This window comes from Mastacembelus armatus, chromosome 24 (assembly GCF_900324485.2).
Source record: "Mastacembelus armatus chromosome 24, fMasArm1.2, whole genome shotgun sequence".
NCBI lineage: Eukaryota > Metazoa > Chordata > Actinopteri > Synbranchiformes > Mastacembelidae > Mastacembelus > Mastacembelus armatus.
The window spans coordinates 16,943,673-16,959,654 of NC_046656.1; the positions used below are offsets into that span (position 1 = coordinate 16,943,673).

General features: G+C 38.4%; 1 protein-coding gene across 1 annotated transcript in view; it reads right to left on the reverse strand.

Annotated features, from left to right (window-relative positions):
* Positions 1-4,488: 4,488 nt before the first annotated feature.
* The window catches only part of LOC113137648 (disks large-associated protein 2-like), a 73,229-nt gene continuing 61,735 nt past the window's right edge, over positions 4,489-15,982 (reverse strand). The window contains exons 9-14 of the mRNA XM_026319464.1: positions 12,067-12,425; positions 11,158-11,243; positions 10,679-11,085; positions 10,298-10,389; positions 8,618-8,770; positions 4,489-7,303 (exon numbers count right to left, since the gene is read on the reverse strand). Of these exons, the coding sequence (XP_026175249.1) occupies positions 7,088-7,303; positions 8,618-8,770; positions 10,298-10,389; positions 10,679-11,085; positions 11,158-11,243; positions 12,067-12,425 (1,313 nt within the window). The 3' untranslated portion in view covers positions 4,489-7,087. The remainder of the gene's footprint in view (positions 7,304-8,617; positions 8,771-10,297; positions 10,390-10,678; positions 11,086-11,157; positions 11,244-12,066; positions 12,426-15,982) is intronic.

The following is a 15,982-nucleotide window of genomic DNA, read 5'->3' on the forward strand; positions in this document are numbered from 1 at the left end:
TTAGTGCAGCCAGACAAGAATTGCTGTAAAATACTGTAACTGTCATGTACATGGGCACTGAGATCACACATGGAAATAGCAATAATTAAATTGACCTGAATAAAGCGATGAGACTGAAGTCTGAGAAAATGTTAAGTAAACATCTACACCGCCTTAAAAGTTCTTATTTAACATGAGCCACAGGAAAAATCTGGCTTTTATTTTGGAACAGGCTTATTGGCTTTCTTACAGCTCTGATACCACTCACATGTCTGTAAGATAGTACACTAAATATGATGCAGCTGAGAACTGGTTAGCTTACTTTAGTTTGAAGACAGAAAAACCACTCTGAAACTGTTAACATGGTCCAAAGGTGTCAAAGTCCACCCACCAGCATCTCAAAAGCTCAGAAATGATATCTGTTTTATTTTGTGGTTACACTTACAGTTTATGGTTTTTTGCTGGTTTGGACAGCTTTGTTGCCTCTGGCTAGAGCTACGATACTGTAGCAGTTCCCTATTGGTTAAATGCTAAAGCCAGAAGAAGTGAACTTAGCCATGAAGGTCAATAGTGAGTTTTGCAGGTACTTTTTATGCATGTTATTGTTTTTCAGTTTGCATATGAGTGGTATCAGTCAACTTCTCTAACCCCCTCTGAGAAAGCAAATATGTCTATTTCCCAAAATGTAAGTTTAGGATGAAAAATCAAGCTAAAATCTAAATTAGGCTTATTGCTTGATGAGCAGATACGCTCCCATACAGCCCAGTATTAATGCAAGCATGACATCAAATATGGTCCGTAGTTATTCACTCGACTGCTGTTTGGCTTGTGACAACAGCCAAAACCCAGATATGTCATCAAAATCATGATTTATGAGAAGAGAGAGCAAGCAATAGAAAGACATCTTTGCAGTGCAACTGTGTCTGAAACAAGGAGAAAAGCTTTCAATCAAAATTTAATGGAGTCTCACTTGATAAGACTGTAAAGAGATCCTCAAGATACGTATAAGGGAAACTTAGGCCACTAACTTGAGGATATGCCATGAAACTGCTGTTGTAGTGTGTTTATGTGTGTGTGTGAGCGTGCATTTGATGCTTTTGGTGTGTGCTGATTGTCAGAATAAACAAAACATTTTTTTAAAAAAAGCTAATTTTGGAAAAGTACAAGGAGAGAAGTTGGTTGATTCAGCACCTATACAGACTTGTCTGAGGTTTTTTTATTAAACAATGTTTGTCTAAAATATGGGGCTGTGAACTGTGTTGTACAAGCAGATGTCTGGAGTAGTGACTAAACACAACCCTGGTGAAGAAACTTACCACATCCATGTAAATTATTGGCACATTACTGAAAGCATGGATGGATTACTGATTAGGCCAACTGGGCACAGGCACAGGGGCCCAAGGCTTCAGGGGGACCCATAGACCAGAGAGTTATATAGGGACTGTTAACTTTTCTTTGGGAGGTCAATTGACTACAAAACTACAACTGAAAGTAAAAACAAACTACTAAAAAACAGATAAAAAGTGACTGAAAAGAGACAAAAGTGGTGAAAAAAATAGGTGCTGAATCACTGCAAAACAAAAAAAAGGACAAAATGGACATAAACATGACAACACAAACTGACCATAAACCATGTAGTTGCTCAACGTGCGAGTTTTACGCCTTTAACATGTCTGTACCCAGAGGCCATTTCCCTATAATCCATCCATGACTGAAAGTTAGACTTTTTCTTTACACTTAAATCAGCATAAAGTCAATTGTAATTAAGTGGTAATGGATGAATTGTTTAAGAATGATAACTAGACAGCAAGTTTTTGCTCCTATACTCTAAACACAATGAACATGGTGCTCTTCAGTGCCCTGTAAGTGAAAGGTGGTCTGCACCGAGGCCTGCAGGCCCTGCAGCCCTCAGAAGTAATTGCTGCATAATACACAGGCATGACAAAGTGTTCCTGTGGAGGTTACAACTATTCCTAATATACCATGTTTACTAAACACTAAACCACGAGGTAAAGAGCTAAATGAGCCTGCCTGGCATTGTATGAAAATACTATTGCACTTTTTGGCTGGTCAAGTTTTATCAGTCTCCAGATTCTGTAGATGTAAAAGCCAAAATGGCCTAAACATCATGAGACAATAATACCACAGCTGGGAGAAAAAAATCAATATAGACCTTCTTAAATAAATAATCTTTTATGCTTTGCTGAAATGGATATGACCTGCACCCTCAGGTGCTGTGTTTACAATGTCATATCCACTGATGTTCCACCACTCATTTTCTTTTTGATAGACCTTTACCCATTGTCATGACATAAATTGAAATCCAAAAATGTAACTGCGTCATGGTAAATTATGACAGTTTAAAAAGTAGAGGAAAACAAATGTCACCAAATCCTCCTTGAATATCCTCTAGACTCTATTGTGCTGAAGTTTATTACAGTAGGACGTAGCAGTACGTTTAAATTAGTCAGATATAAAGTAAATTAGTTGTAATTCTGCAGTCTGACCCAGCCCTGTTTCCAGCCCTTTGTAATGGTATCACAGACAAACTTGCACTCTAAGAGGTGTTGCAGTCCTTTCACATACCCCAACTCAAAACATTCACTCACAGAGTCCTAATAGAATCAAACTGTAAGGCACCTGAGGATTTGTCATGTACATAGTTGCCAAAGTCCTACACCCTTCATAGCATGGTGCAATAAAATAAAACCCAGATCTAACGAAAAACGTTTTACGCTTTATCAGAGTAGCCATGACCCAATAACAAGAAGATGGTATCATGATTATAGAATAGCCCCTCATGATACTACAAAAATGCATTTACTTAATGTCCAAAATCTGATGTCAACACGTATTTATTTCATGTCACTTACACTATAACAGTGTAGCTTATTTGCAGCAGCTGGTGTCCCTGTGACTTGTGAGGACATCTGTGTCAGACTGTGAAGTGACACCATTCGTCATTCAAGCGACTATGAAGTTGTGAGTCTTGTTCTAGTCAGTTGTCATCACTCTACTGTCTTGGTTTTAGTCAGGCTTCTAACATGGATCACAACTTCATCAATGCTACTTTGTGGATTCTGTGTGCTAAACCAACCTCATTATTACTTTTACCTTAAAGGAAAGCTTGGATTGATGATAATGAGATTATACACTACACAAGATGAAATCACAGTATGCAGTCTGTGGGAAGTAGACTTGATTTGCATGACTTTCAGTCAGGTGGAAGAGCAGTTGGATTGTTTAAATTAGCCCATCAACTGTTCAGAGAAGCTGTTGTAAAAACTTAGGCAGGAACCAGATCTTTGACATTTCAAAGCTAATATTATTCTCCTTCTGGACAAAAGATGAGTGAAGGTGCTTGTATTAATAGACTTGCAAAACTAAAGATGACATGACAAACCAAACCAACAAGGGTTCTTGTCCACCAAAATATTGACACTCAGAACAAAGAAAATATAAAATGCCTATTATAACTAATATAACCCACCACAATCCTTGTATTTAGTTGCATATACCAGTCCTCTGTAAACTTTCCACATTAATAAATTACATGAAAAATGTTATATGTAATGTCAAAAGCTGGGGAAAATATTTCTAATTAAAAATCCAAATGCAATTAGTTGACCTAATCAGCCAAGCAAGGGTTAAATTTGAAATTTGACTTTGTAGTAAAACTGTTTTATACTATTTACTGTGAGAAGTGTTATAAAGACATAAAACATCAAAAGGTTGGAGGAACATGAAAACCAGTCACATTATACCATCAAATCTCCACAACACACTATAACAGGGCCAGTGACTATTGTTAATCTTCATTTTGTTTAAAGAGTAATGAAATTGAATCAGTCAGTCTTTAGTATCCTTTTAAAATGTAATATGTCAAAGGTAAAGCCCCTGAACTGATACTTGAGTGAAAATGACTGAGCTTAAAATGAAGCCATTGCCATCTTAACAGTTTCTGTAATTGTATAATACACTTGATTCTTCAAGAGAATACTTTTTACTTTCAGTTCCTAGGGATCTATTACACTGGGGCACAAAACCTAATAAAAGTAATATATTAAAATCAATGGAATTACATTTGATTTTATTTGGTTTCTTTACTGTCTGATTTGTAGTCTATGAGAACTTAAATGGGCTAGTACTTCCCAGTTCTGTATTCACGTCCATTTAAGTTACCGTATTATTTCTTGGAGATTGAATTGGTTGACTTAAATTATTTTGAATGAGACCGATACTGAACCTTTTACAATATAGCAAAGTTGAAATCAGTGTGAAATTACATATTCTATTGCTTGGTGACCTGGCTCATACCCTTCTATTAATGTTGGGCCCTTTCATATTTAATCTTAAAGCCAGTCAAATAAATTTGAAACTGAACTGAGTTAAACAAATAATACAAAGTCAAAAATTAGGAGTGACTTCCACCCTGTCAAATTAATTTATGGGGGTTCTCAGCAGCTGCTCGTCTCCTGGGACTTTTTTTTTTTGCATCATTAGGGGCTCTACATTCATGAGTGTTTTGGTTAAGGCCGTCTGGTAAGGTCAGGGTTTCAGTTTTAGCACTGATGTACACATCACAATGTTAAATGCTATTTGTTTTACTTTGAAAAGGTAAAACCAGCAGTCAGACAAATGCAAGCCTAGATGCATGCAAAATAAGCACCATCATACTCCTGACAAGCATGTCTCACTGCCTCACAAAAGCATTGACAGCACACAGACTGCTCTCCTCCGCTGAGCGCTGCTCTAATTACAATAAAATAGGAAACATTTAACACCGTACTGCAGCATAATTCTTCTGGCCCTGTGTGAACATTTGTTTTAATTAGCTGGGCTTAGATTGGAAAATGGGGATGAATGAGCATGTATTGCAAATGTCAGGGAATCTTTGTTGGTGTAGTATAAAACATGGACAGGTACAATGATGTACTTTCAGCTAGCTGTAGCAGTATGCCCTTGGCTCAGGGTGGGCATACAGTATTAGAGTTTAGTTTGAGGTTGGTGGAATGTCAAAGCCTGTAATCTCTCCCATCTGATAAATAAATATCCCTGACCTCTTTGCATGTTAGAAAGGAAGTTAAACCATAAAACCTTCTCCTCATTTTCATCACTGAGGGCAAAAGCATTGCAAAGATGATCTTTTCTAAAGTCACAATCTACCACAAGTTATCGGAGAGACAATGGGCACCATATTAATAAATCTCTGTTTAAAAAGTCCTTGAGTGTGTGTGTGTGTGCACATAGGACTGGGTAAAGGACAACAGTTTTAGAGTAAAAAGCAGCACCATTTACTATAGTAACTGAATATTGTTAAAGTGTCATTTGCACCTGTCTTTCCTAGACTACATGAGCAGATCAAAATGACAACAGAAGTGTTTTCACTATGTGCCACTTGGGACAAAAGGTTGAATGCAGTGTGTTATGAGGAATGGTTTCTGTTAGCTAAGAAAACACCCCTTAATCTGCAGGACAAGTGCACTGTCAGATCAACCCACAACTGTTTTAATTATAAATACTAAATGAATATTTTAGTTTGTGATGTTGGTCATATGATAAATACTGTAAATATAATTAAGAGTGTTAGAATCACAATACTGTAATTACGACAGGCCCAATCAGAAAGAGATGAAAACATAACACAAGGTGCAGTTTATATGATCTGTAGAGTATTATGAAATTCTGTAGTAAATTTTCCATATCTGTCCTTGCAATTCAACTGCAACAATATCACATGAGCTTCATAAACTACATTTCCCTTGGAAATACAAACATGAATATTATAAGGTGCAAAATGCATTATTTGATACAGCCACCTCTTCCAGGGTGTGTAAAACTGTCTTTTTGTAATAATTCATATTTGTTCTGCAATGGAAATGTATCCAGCAGCAAATAACATACATATCTTAAAAATATTAAGTCCTAAGAGGGAGTGATATTACACGAATGCAAATGAATAAATGCAGAAATGGTGATTTAGGAATTGTAGCCTTATTATCATTTCTCATTCAGCAACACTGGTCCACAGCCGCTGCATGCCCAGTTACATATGGACAGGATAACATAGCTAGATAGATCATATGATCATATAGATCACATACAGCTGTGCAGCACCTCAGAGGTACAATTTTACTCTCCTTCTCTTCTGACTTTATAACCACAAACAAATTCAAATTCAAAAAGTTTTACCTACCGAGAACACAGAAAACACAGAAAAGTATCTGCATAAGGTTTAATCATAATTTCATACTTATTTTTAAAGCCATATTTTAGAGGCTTTTCCACAAGATATGCCACTGTGGGAGACACCAGTCTGCTGTCACTCTTCTTAGAACAGGCTGCTTTAGCCAAGACCATTGTTGCTGGTGAGAGAAAAGTTGCACTTTGTATTTTCCTTTGAATGTGGCAAGTATAGTCTCACCCTTATGCAGAGTGGGGCAATGGCAATGATGGAGAAGACTGGAGTTTTAACAGTAATACCATGATTAAGAATTCACTAAATTCATTTTATATAGTTCAAATTAACACCAATTGAAATGTTTATTATGGAGTGTAGCAGCTCATTCTCATGGTGCATAACCTGTGGGAAAATAGTTCCCTTTGGGCTTAAAGCTAGACTAGGCAACTTGAAATTAGCAGCTCCAGATGACATAGACATGCAACTGAAAACCTTTGACTATAAATATCAACTAATTCTCTGTGAACTGCATAAACAACAACGTTTACCAGTCCCGCTGGCCTGTAATCTCTTTTAACAATACCAGAGGGACAACAGGGGGAGGCTCTAATGCTGGTGTGTCTGCCATGTTTTGTGGACAGTTTTTATTTTATTACTTCTTGTGGGTCACATAAGTGACTCACCAAACCTCTCACTCAGGCATTTTCCCTATGACAGTGCCACATTGTCATTTCAGTTGATAAGGAGGATGGATTTCCAACTGAAAAGTTTGCCTAGTGTAGCTTCAGTAGGGATAACACAGAGAATGGCAGCTGATGATGACAAAGTGGATGAGGAGTGATGATAGCAGAATGAGGTTGGATGTGATACCAAGAGCTGGTGTTGGGTGGAGGTGGACAAGGGGAGCAGAGGATGATGGAGTGGACCTCAAAGCCGTGTCTGGGCTTCAGGGATATAGATCTCGATACTGTCTGCCCTCTCTGTGGCTGAGTTCTGTCTGAAAGAAGCTGCTCGTTTGGCAGCCATGAGGCGTCTGCGGGCTTCCTGTCGCTGACGGTCCTGAAGGTCCAGAGAGCGCTCCCGTGTCATACCGCCACGCCCCTTGGCTGGCCGCTTTGGCAGAGGTGGTGGCCACTTTGGCTCCTTAGGTTACAGAATGAGATGATTAAACAAGGTAAACAATTACTGTACTTACAGCCACACAGAACAAGCTGATTCATGTAGAAGATGCCCATTAAACAGGATCATCTCTGATAATTGCTCTGCTATACAGCGGAAATGTATGCAGGAAATAGGATCATACTCATGGACACATCCTGAAACCAACCACATCAGTTTGTTCTACTGAATATGTACAGTATAAAGCAGAAACACTCTGCCTCCTGTGATTCAAATGCTGTTTATGCAAACAAAAGAAATATAGAAACTCTATAGACACTAGAGTCATTATTGATTATTATTTATTAATGCAAAGCAAGCTTTTCATATTGTTTGTCTAGCTGGTGGTAGTGTAAAATAGTGCCTGCTTTGAGTCAGGGAAGCCCAGCACAGAGCATCTGTGTCACTATTAGGGCTCAGCTTCATGGAGCTTGCAAGTGCCTATTAACTGCTGGAGGTAAATAACTCCCATAGAGCTACAACCATAGCATGAAGATAATTATCCAAGTGCCCTGAAGTATCTTTCTATCTCTATACCACATCTAAATGTGCTACTTACAAATGCACCTTCCTTATCTACAAGCACCATGCTTTTATTTCAACTGCTGGGCATAGGTGAGCTCTCTGAAGGGTTTGATATCTTTCATGTTGTTTATCTGAGATAGATATCTTCATTAATGTACTGTGACATATTTTTAAATCAAGTTTTTAAAAAGTAAATACAAGTGTAGTACTTATATAGTATAGCTTTCAAACGTCTTGCCTTTTCAAATGTCTTTTTCAAGCACTCAGCATGTTGTTGGGGTTAAAAGTAAGATATACTGTATGTCCACATGCAAATATACTGTTCATCTAATTCAATTAAGTTACTTTGATTCTTTCTTTTGTTTTAATGTTGCAGACTGTATATATGCTTCACAAAGCACTATATATGGTCTTTAAAAGCAGGGTTGAAAAAACCTGAGGGATATTTTCCCATTAAAGTCAATGGAAAGATAAGAGAGAATTAAAAAATAACATGCATGACAACATAAATCAGCTAAGTGATTTAAAATTAGAAATGTATATCCATATATTTTCATGGAAAACAAAGGATGCTACTAGCTGTCTAATCTAAACTGTTGCTGCCTCTTTCTTTCTTCCTGCAGTGTTATGATTAACCTCATGCTGGTCACAAGCCTAAAAAGGAACACCAATGTTGTAGTCTTGTTTCCTCCAAAGCTGTGTGCCTTCGTCTGAAGCACATTACAACTAATTATTATGTGTGTGGCTCACTGGGGAAACAGCTACCAGCTTTACCTTCTTTTCTGGACTCTCCACCAGATGCCACTGGTTGCTCTTGATCTGCTGCAGTTCATCAAACTTGGCAGTGACGTCATCAATGGAAAGCTGCAAGAGGTCCCAGAATCCAGCCAAGTCCTGAGAGGTGGGTCTGGGCATGGCACTGGGGTCCTGAAGAAATAGTGTGGAATCTTTATGTTTAGTATTGACAAAACTATTTTAATTAAAAAAAGAATAGATTTTTACTACTGCCTGTTCTGAACCATGTATCCTGTATCATACTAAACTTAGATTAAAAATAAAAAACTACAATTTATTTAAAGAAATAAGAAAATACTTCATTCCAAACTTGCAAACCTACATTACAAAGCTACAACTTAATTTCATGTTACTCCTAGCTACATTTGAACCTCACCGTTTTTGCCACTGTGTGTCACTAAAGTACCATTTATTCATAACCACCATAACCTTAACTGACAGTCTGGGAGCACATTTTACCGGATTTTATTGGCTTTCTTTTTTAAAAATAGAATTAGCCCATTGTGTGCTGTAGTAACAATGATGATAAATGAATATCAAAGGCAAGGTGTTGTCATCACCTTGAGTGCAGAATGACAGGACGAATGGGAAAGCAAAAGACCATCAGTGGTCACTGCCTCAATTCAAGCATAAGTAGATACTGTATGTGACCTTGTTACAATTTTTGTGTTCCTACACCAAAACATTGCTGAATTTCTGTGGTGCATTACTGATCAGGATACCGAGTCAGTTGGCTGATGTCTGACTGGCACAACAACCACAACCACATGACCAGATAGCCACATACAGCCATGTGTTCATTAACACAGACAGAAAACACAGGATGAGTGTCATCTCAGACCGAGAAAAGGTCTATCAAATCAACAGATCATGCAGTTCCTCCTCTGTCCAGCAGGGAAACACAGTCTTTCTCTCATTCAGACATGTCTAAAGGCTCAGGGCAATCTAAGGCTTGTCACTACCAATGTTAGACTTAATTCATCATCACATTATCTACGGGGAGAGAGAGAGAGAGTGCAGCTCAGATCCATCCAAAAGAGAGCAACACACAAATGCACACACACACACAAAAAACCAAAACAGTGAGACAGACAGTGAGAGCACAGGCAGATTTCAACCACCTCCACAAGATTTTGCATTTCATTTGCTACAGTTCATAAAGGTATGATTAAGTGCCTGCCTGACTCTTTCTCTCTCTCTCTTCTGCATCTGCAGAAACATTCCCACTTATGACATTGCCGTCTTCTAATATATGCTGAGTCTGTAGACAGTTAGCATTAGAAAAGGTATAGGTTTCCAGCTGAAGTGACATGAGGTCTAAATAGTGAGATAGTGTGGCAGCCCAGTATTCAAACTCTGAAAGCCCTTTTAAACTGCTGTCTCTTTGCATTAATGGATGGCCTCAACACAGGTGCTGCTTCCTATTGGAATTCCCCTTTCGTTTACTGCAGGGTCAATATCAGCAGAGGGACTGTTTTGCTATTGATCTCTATGGTCTATTTCTGGAAGGTGCAGAATCAGGCCGAGCACCTTCTCAAAGCTCTTAGACAGAGACAGCCATCGACGTGTTTTCCCCTGAGTGTTTGTGTTTTCCCATGTAACATATTAACAGTATGTAGGTCAATACGGTGTACTTGTTAACAGACATATGACACTCACCAGATTCTGCTGACAGAGCCAGTAAAACTGCTGAAACTTCTGAGACATTAGTAGCTGAGCACTTCCCACTGCACTCCGAATTTTGCCTAGAACTGGTAAACACAAACGGACATGCACAGAGAGAGAGGAACAAAAGAAAGAAAGAGAGTCTGGTTTTATCACTGACAGCCTGACAAAAGCCAACCTGTTGAGCAATGCCTTTCATTCAGTCTGTCACAAGGATCCAATGTGCTTAAAAAAGCATCTTTATAGTTAACATTACAGCTAATACTGAGTGTCCACTTTGGTATATGGTTACTTTGGAATGTGAGGTTAATCATGAAAGTAATAACGTCACAGTCCCTTCTTTGAAAAGAAGATAGTTTTCCTCAGAACACTCACTCTCCTCTGACAGGTCATGTTCCTCTGCCTCTCTCTCCATCTCTTTGCACCATCCCTCCATCCGCTTGGTTTCATTGTGAAGTAGCTGCATAAACCAACTACCATCCCTCCGAAGGGGGGACACACGGCCTGTTTCAGTGCTCTCCAGGCTGGGTTCCACCAGCCAGGGTTCAGGTTGTGGACTGGGAGGCCCACTGGAAGGCCGATAGTCCTCCCTGTAACTGAACAGGCCCTGTGTGCGCACCGTGCGGATGGCCCCATACTGCGTAGGTGTGCTGGGCTCAGAGTGGCGGCCGAAGCCACCACCAAACTGCAAGCCCTTGTCCTCCATGGAAGGAAACCCCTCCAACTCCATGTCAGCTTGCACTGCAGTGGTCACACTATTTGAGCGCTTGAATCTTCCATGCCTAACAAAGAAATCAGTGAAGTGTTACTTGAGAGAAAGAAGTTGGACACTTTGGTTTGTCTGTGCTACGTACCGTTTTTTATCCTCCACCTGTATTCCTATAGAATGGAACTGAGGAAGGCCTTTACTTTCAGTCTCAGAGTCTGTCACAGTTTCCACCTGGTGAATACAGACAATGGAATACTTTCAAATTGTTATCACTCACAAGATAAATGCAAAGACATACAAAAATACAAATATTACTACCACTGAAAAACAGTTTAACATTCAGAAATTTATTACAGGTTGCTAAGTTAGAAATTGTATCACCCAGCTAGACGGCTAGACACTTATATTCAGGAGATGCAAGAACTACGTAAGTTAGTTATAGAGTTAGCACACAGGGCAGTGTGCTTCTTTGTGAATAATTCAGTATAGAGGTAAAACACACAAATCATCAACTGGATCAAAGAGAGGAAGGTAAATTATTATATCGCTCCTTGTTACTGGTGCTTTTGAATAAGTCCACTCCAGGTAATTGTACATCCTGACATGTGGAAAGGTCAACAAGACTCCAGATGCTTGTAGAGCACTCCACACAGACTGGAAAATTTGGAAATTATTAACATAACAAAAATTATTAGAATAACTAATTTGCACACTTGTATTATTGTCAGCACAACAGTTTGATGTCTGTATCCGCAACGTGTGGACATACACTAAAGTTTCCATAAACAAATCCCCTTGTCGTCAATCAAAATGTATTTTGTTGATTTGTAATTATTATTACTGAGACCCTAAATATGTTTTCACTGGATTTTACTGGAAATCCATAAATTCATTAATCTGAGTATCAAAATGAGAACAAAAGATTTGTGTTTTTAGCCAACACTAGACTGAAGAAGACAGATGAGTTTGGTGCAATTAGCAATGAAGGCTGGGTGGTGAGTCTGGTGACTGATAAGAGAGAAGCAGTTAGAGACATTGTTATTTATGCTTTTACCTGCACCCCAATAGAGGAACGTGGGGTTTTGAGGTACTCCTCAGCCTTGGATACCAGCACTGCTTTGTCGCATGTCTGGACAGAGGTGTGACTGCCCAAAGATGCATGTCTCTTGCCTGCTGCTGACTCCATGGCCATGGTCACTGCCTTGGTGCTATCCAGGCTGTCCGTGGAACTGTAGATGGGACGTCCAAGGCTATCCGTGGTCCACAAACCGCCCCGTGGATACCTGCCCTCCTGGTAGGCATCTTGGGTGGACTCTGTACTGCTCTGGGCTGTCACAGAGATAAGAGGCTTGGTGGTGGTGCGCGGGGGCACAGGAGGTGGAGTCTTCTTGTAACTGGGAGGATATGATACCACTGGACAGCACAAGCAGGATGAGAGGACGAGGACAAGGGTAGAGGATAAAATAAAACATGAGAGCATAAAATGTGGCCAAAAGCTCATAAGGGCGTTGGCGTATACCTGTATCACACAATGTGTGATAGAAGTATGTCATAGCATGATGAGAGATCTAGCAGTTACGCAAGGGAAATAAGTAAGGTGAAAAGCAAAAGCAGCTCGTAATACATGTATGTCTGTATATAATGATTAGTGCAATGAGGAATAATGGAAAAGATTTGCTCTTTCAAGTGCAGATGAGAATCTGACAGTAATCCATATAGAGGGACCTCACAACAGAGTTGGACACCAACTTCACTTGCTAGAAACCTGGAAAAGCTTAACATGTACTTGCTTGACTAAGAAATTTTAAAAAATTTCTTTATGTAGTGAAAATAATACTTTTCTTTCATGGTTTAGATAATGTAAATATTGTTAGTTTTCTAGTAAATTATTAGGTAAACATATTACGAAAACATTTTATTGAATTTTAATTTCAGACTTCAAGTACTAAAGGAATGAACTGAATTGGCCACAAATTGACTATATCTTGTTTGTTTTTCCAGCTACTAAATCCTGAAAAGTTACCAAAACTCTTAAATTTTGAAAGAAGAATAAGCAAAGCTTGCAACAGTAGATGATCCCCTCAGTTTAGATTTTAAAGATTGTAATTTATACAAACAAATATTACTTAAATTTAAACTAGTTACATTTGATTACTGATGAGTTTTTGAAAACATATCTGACACAGCCCCATTCAGAAAATGATTTGTAATTCATTTAAAAATGTTACAATGAATTTGCTAAGACACCACTACAAATTGATTTTCTTTTTCACTGAATAAAACATAAAATATCTTGTTAAAAAAACATCAATCTGCATATTAAGTATAAACTGTATCGATACAAACCAGCATTATGTATTATTTAATCAGCCTACTCAAACACACACAGCGCACAGCCTACTTGTGTAAACAGGTACATGCCAAGTCCTAAGCAGGCACATACACATACACACACACCCAAGTGCCCCCCCGACCCACACACACACACACACACACACGCACACACACACACGCACACACACGTAGAAATCACTTTGGATTGCAGGTAATTAAGTGCAATAAGAAATATGAAACCACAGAGATGTCTATTATGCTAAATCCAGTCACAGACTTGACTTCCTTCCAACATGAAGGGGCTGCAGTTCTGCAAGACACAGTGGGTGGATACCAAAATGAAAAGAGAACTGTGACTCAGGCAGTACGCAACTCCACACATTCTATTTTTACACATTATATCCGCTTGACTTACTTTCTGTATTGAAAATGTTATGTATTGGTTCAACTAAAAATTTACTGACTGTACTCCAGTATTTGCTCACCTTGCAGTTACCTTACATTACTTTGCCAATACAATCCATGCAAATTAATATTTTGTCCTGTGCCAGAGTACCATGAAAATGTTAAAATAATAGTGTAATTCCATGTTAATGGATTTTCTAAACCACACTCACTTATTGTGGTTTTGCAGTTTTTTTTAAATTTGCATTTTCTTTTTTTTTCATTTACAGCACAAACTCTGATTACTAAGAATATTAGCTTCTATTATCTGTAATGATGCCATGTACAATTTAAATGATAAGGAAATACTCATCTGTGAACAAAAACATGGGAGTACTTGAACTTTTGTTGATGCTCTTTAAATCTCCAGACAAGGTTTCTCCTAATTGGCACTTGAATCTGCACAGGATATATTGGGCATTTTCAGTCCAAATATAATTGTTTTGTAAGTGCACATATGATGGAGGTGCCACAGGAAAAACCTTAGGCTCTCTAACTTTCTCTTGGGGGTGGGAATACACACTAATTTGGTAACAAACAAACAATTTAACGGTCATATAACCTCCTTTGCAGTAAGTAATGAATGTGACAGTACTCCCACTGTGGGATAATGATAAAGACTCTAAATTAACCTATTATCAGGCTGCAAGTTGAGTCAGGATTACAGTTCTTGTGCAGTTCATTCACATACTTTATGCTTGCCTAAATGGATTGACATTTGGAGACACATTTGTTACCTTATACACCTACATTCATGTGCTGGGCATAATTATAACAATATTTGCTTGGGTTAATGATGTTTAGTGAAGACATTTAATTTGCTGACTCCACCTGCTTTACCATATCAACACATAAGAGGGTTCTGAGAGAACTGTCCTACTCAGCCTGGAAAATGAAAAATCACGCTGTCTTACAATAATATGAACACAAGATTGTCCTCCAATAGATTGTACATTTTGGACTTAGGAAATATTGGATTACAGGGCTGTGACCCCAGTGTCAAGAGTGTTTTCAATGCAATATAACACAGATCCTAATGGAGAAGATGTAAAAAAGGCAAGTTCAATAAAATAGTTTACATCAAGAATGTAAATCTGCAGAGGTACAACAAGGTTTTCTTTTTAGCTAGTTGAAAGTTTGACTAATAGAGTCCAGGGTGGCATCCTGCCTTTTGTGTAGTCAGTCGTACCTGGCTGTGTTTCAGTGTGATTGTTTTCCTTCAATGTGCTGCACTGTGCAGTCCTGTAAACAAACCCACACAAAAGGCACAACTACATGAACCTGAATGTCATGCTGTAAAATTGTGGTGCTGCTCTGCTTAAAAGTAGCCTACTTGTAGTATTACAGCTAAATAGTAGACCATAATAGTTTATGCCTTCACGCCAGGCATTTTTACATATCCACCGCAGTTTGGAAGCAGGGACACAGATTCTGCATCAGAACACAAAATAACAAACCTATACTGTATATTCTCCTCACTGACTACTCAATCTAGTATTAGTTATTATTAGTATGTTTCTGTTTTTCAACCATTTTGTGTGAACCAGGCTTGCCTGAACTGGCATCACTACTAAACGAACAGGTCCCTATCCTCACTAAATAATGAATATGGCTAAATTTTAAAAGAACAAATATTTTTTTATTTTGTGACCTTGTCTATGTTTTTTATCACTATAGCTTAGAATAAAATATAATTGGTAATAAAACAAAAGACGTATGATGACGTTTAGACACCAAAAAAATCTCTTTTTCTATTTTAATTATATGATCAGATTTATCACAACATATTTTTCAACCCGACTCAACAACAAGTCTAGTTGCCATGACGCAGCTTCTCTAGGCAACGTATAACTGCGCTGGCGTTGACGTTAACGTTATGTATTTACGTCAGGAGTTCGCGACCAACGTGCAACCAAGAAAATGACGCAGGCAGCTAGCTAACAGCGCTAACCAGTAGTGGCTGTAGCGCGTAACAGTGGCGGGCTATGTTGGGGAAACGGTGAGTATTTTAGCTTGCACCGGGCTTAGAAATGGACAGAGGAGTTTCATTCGTTTTTATTCTACAAGTTTATAATCAGTTTGTGAGGTATTGGCATATTTTTTACCATTGGCGGCAACGTTAAACCTTAAAATATGTACAAGTAACTAGAAGCTGTTAATTACGTTAAAGCTTTATTTTGCTGAATTTGCGA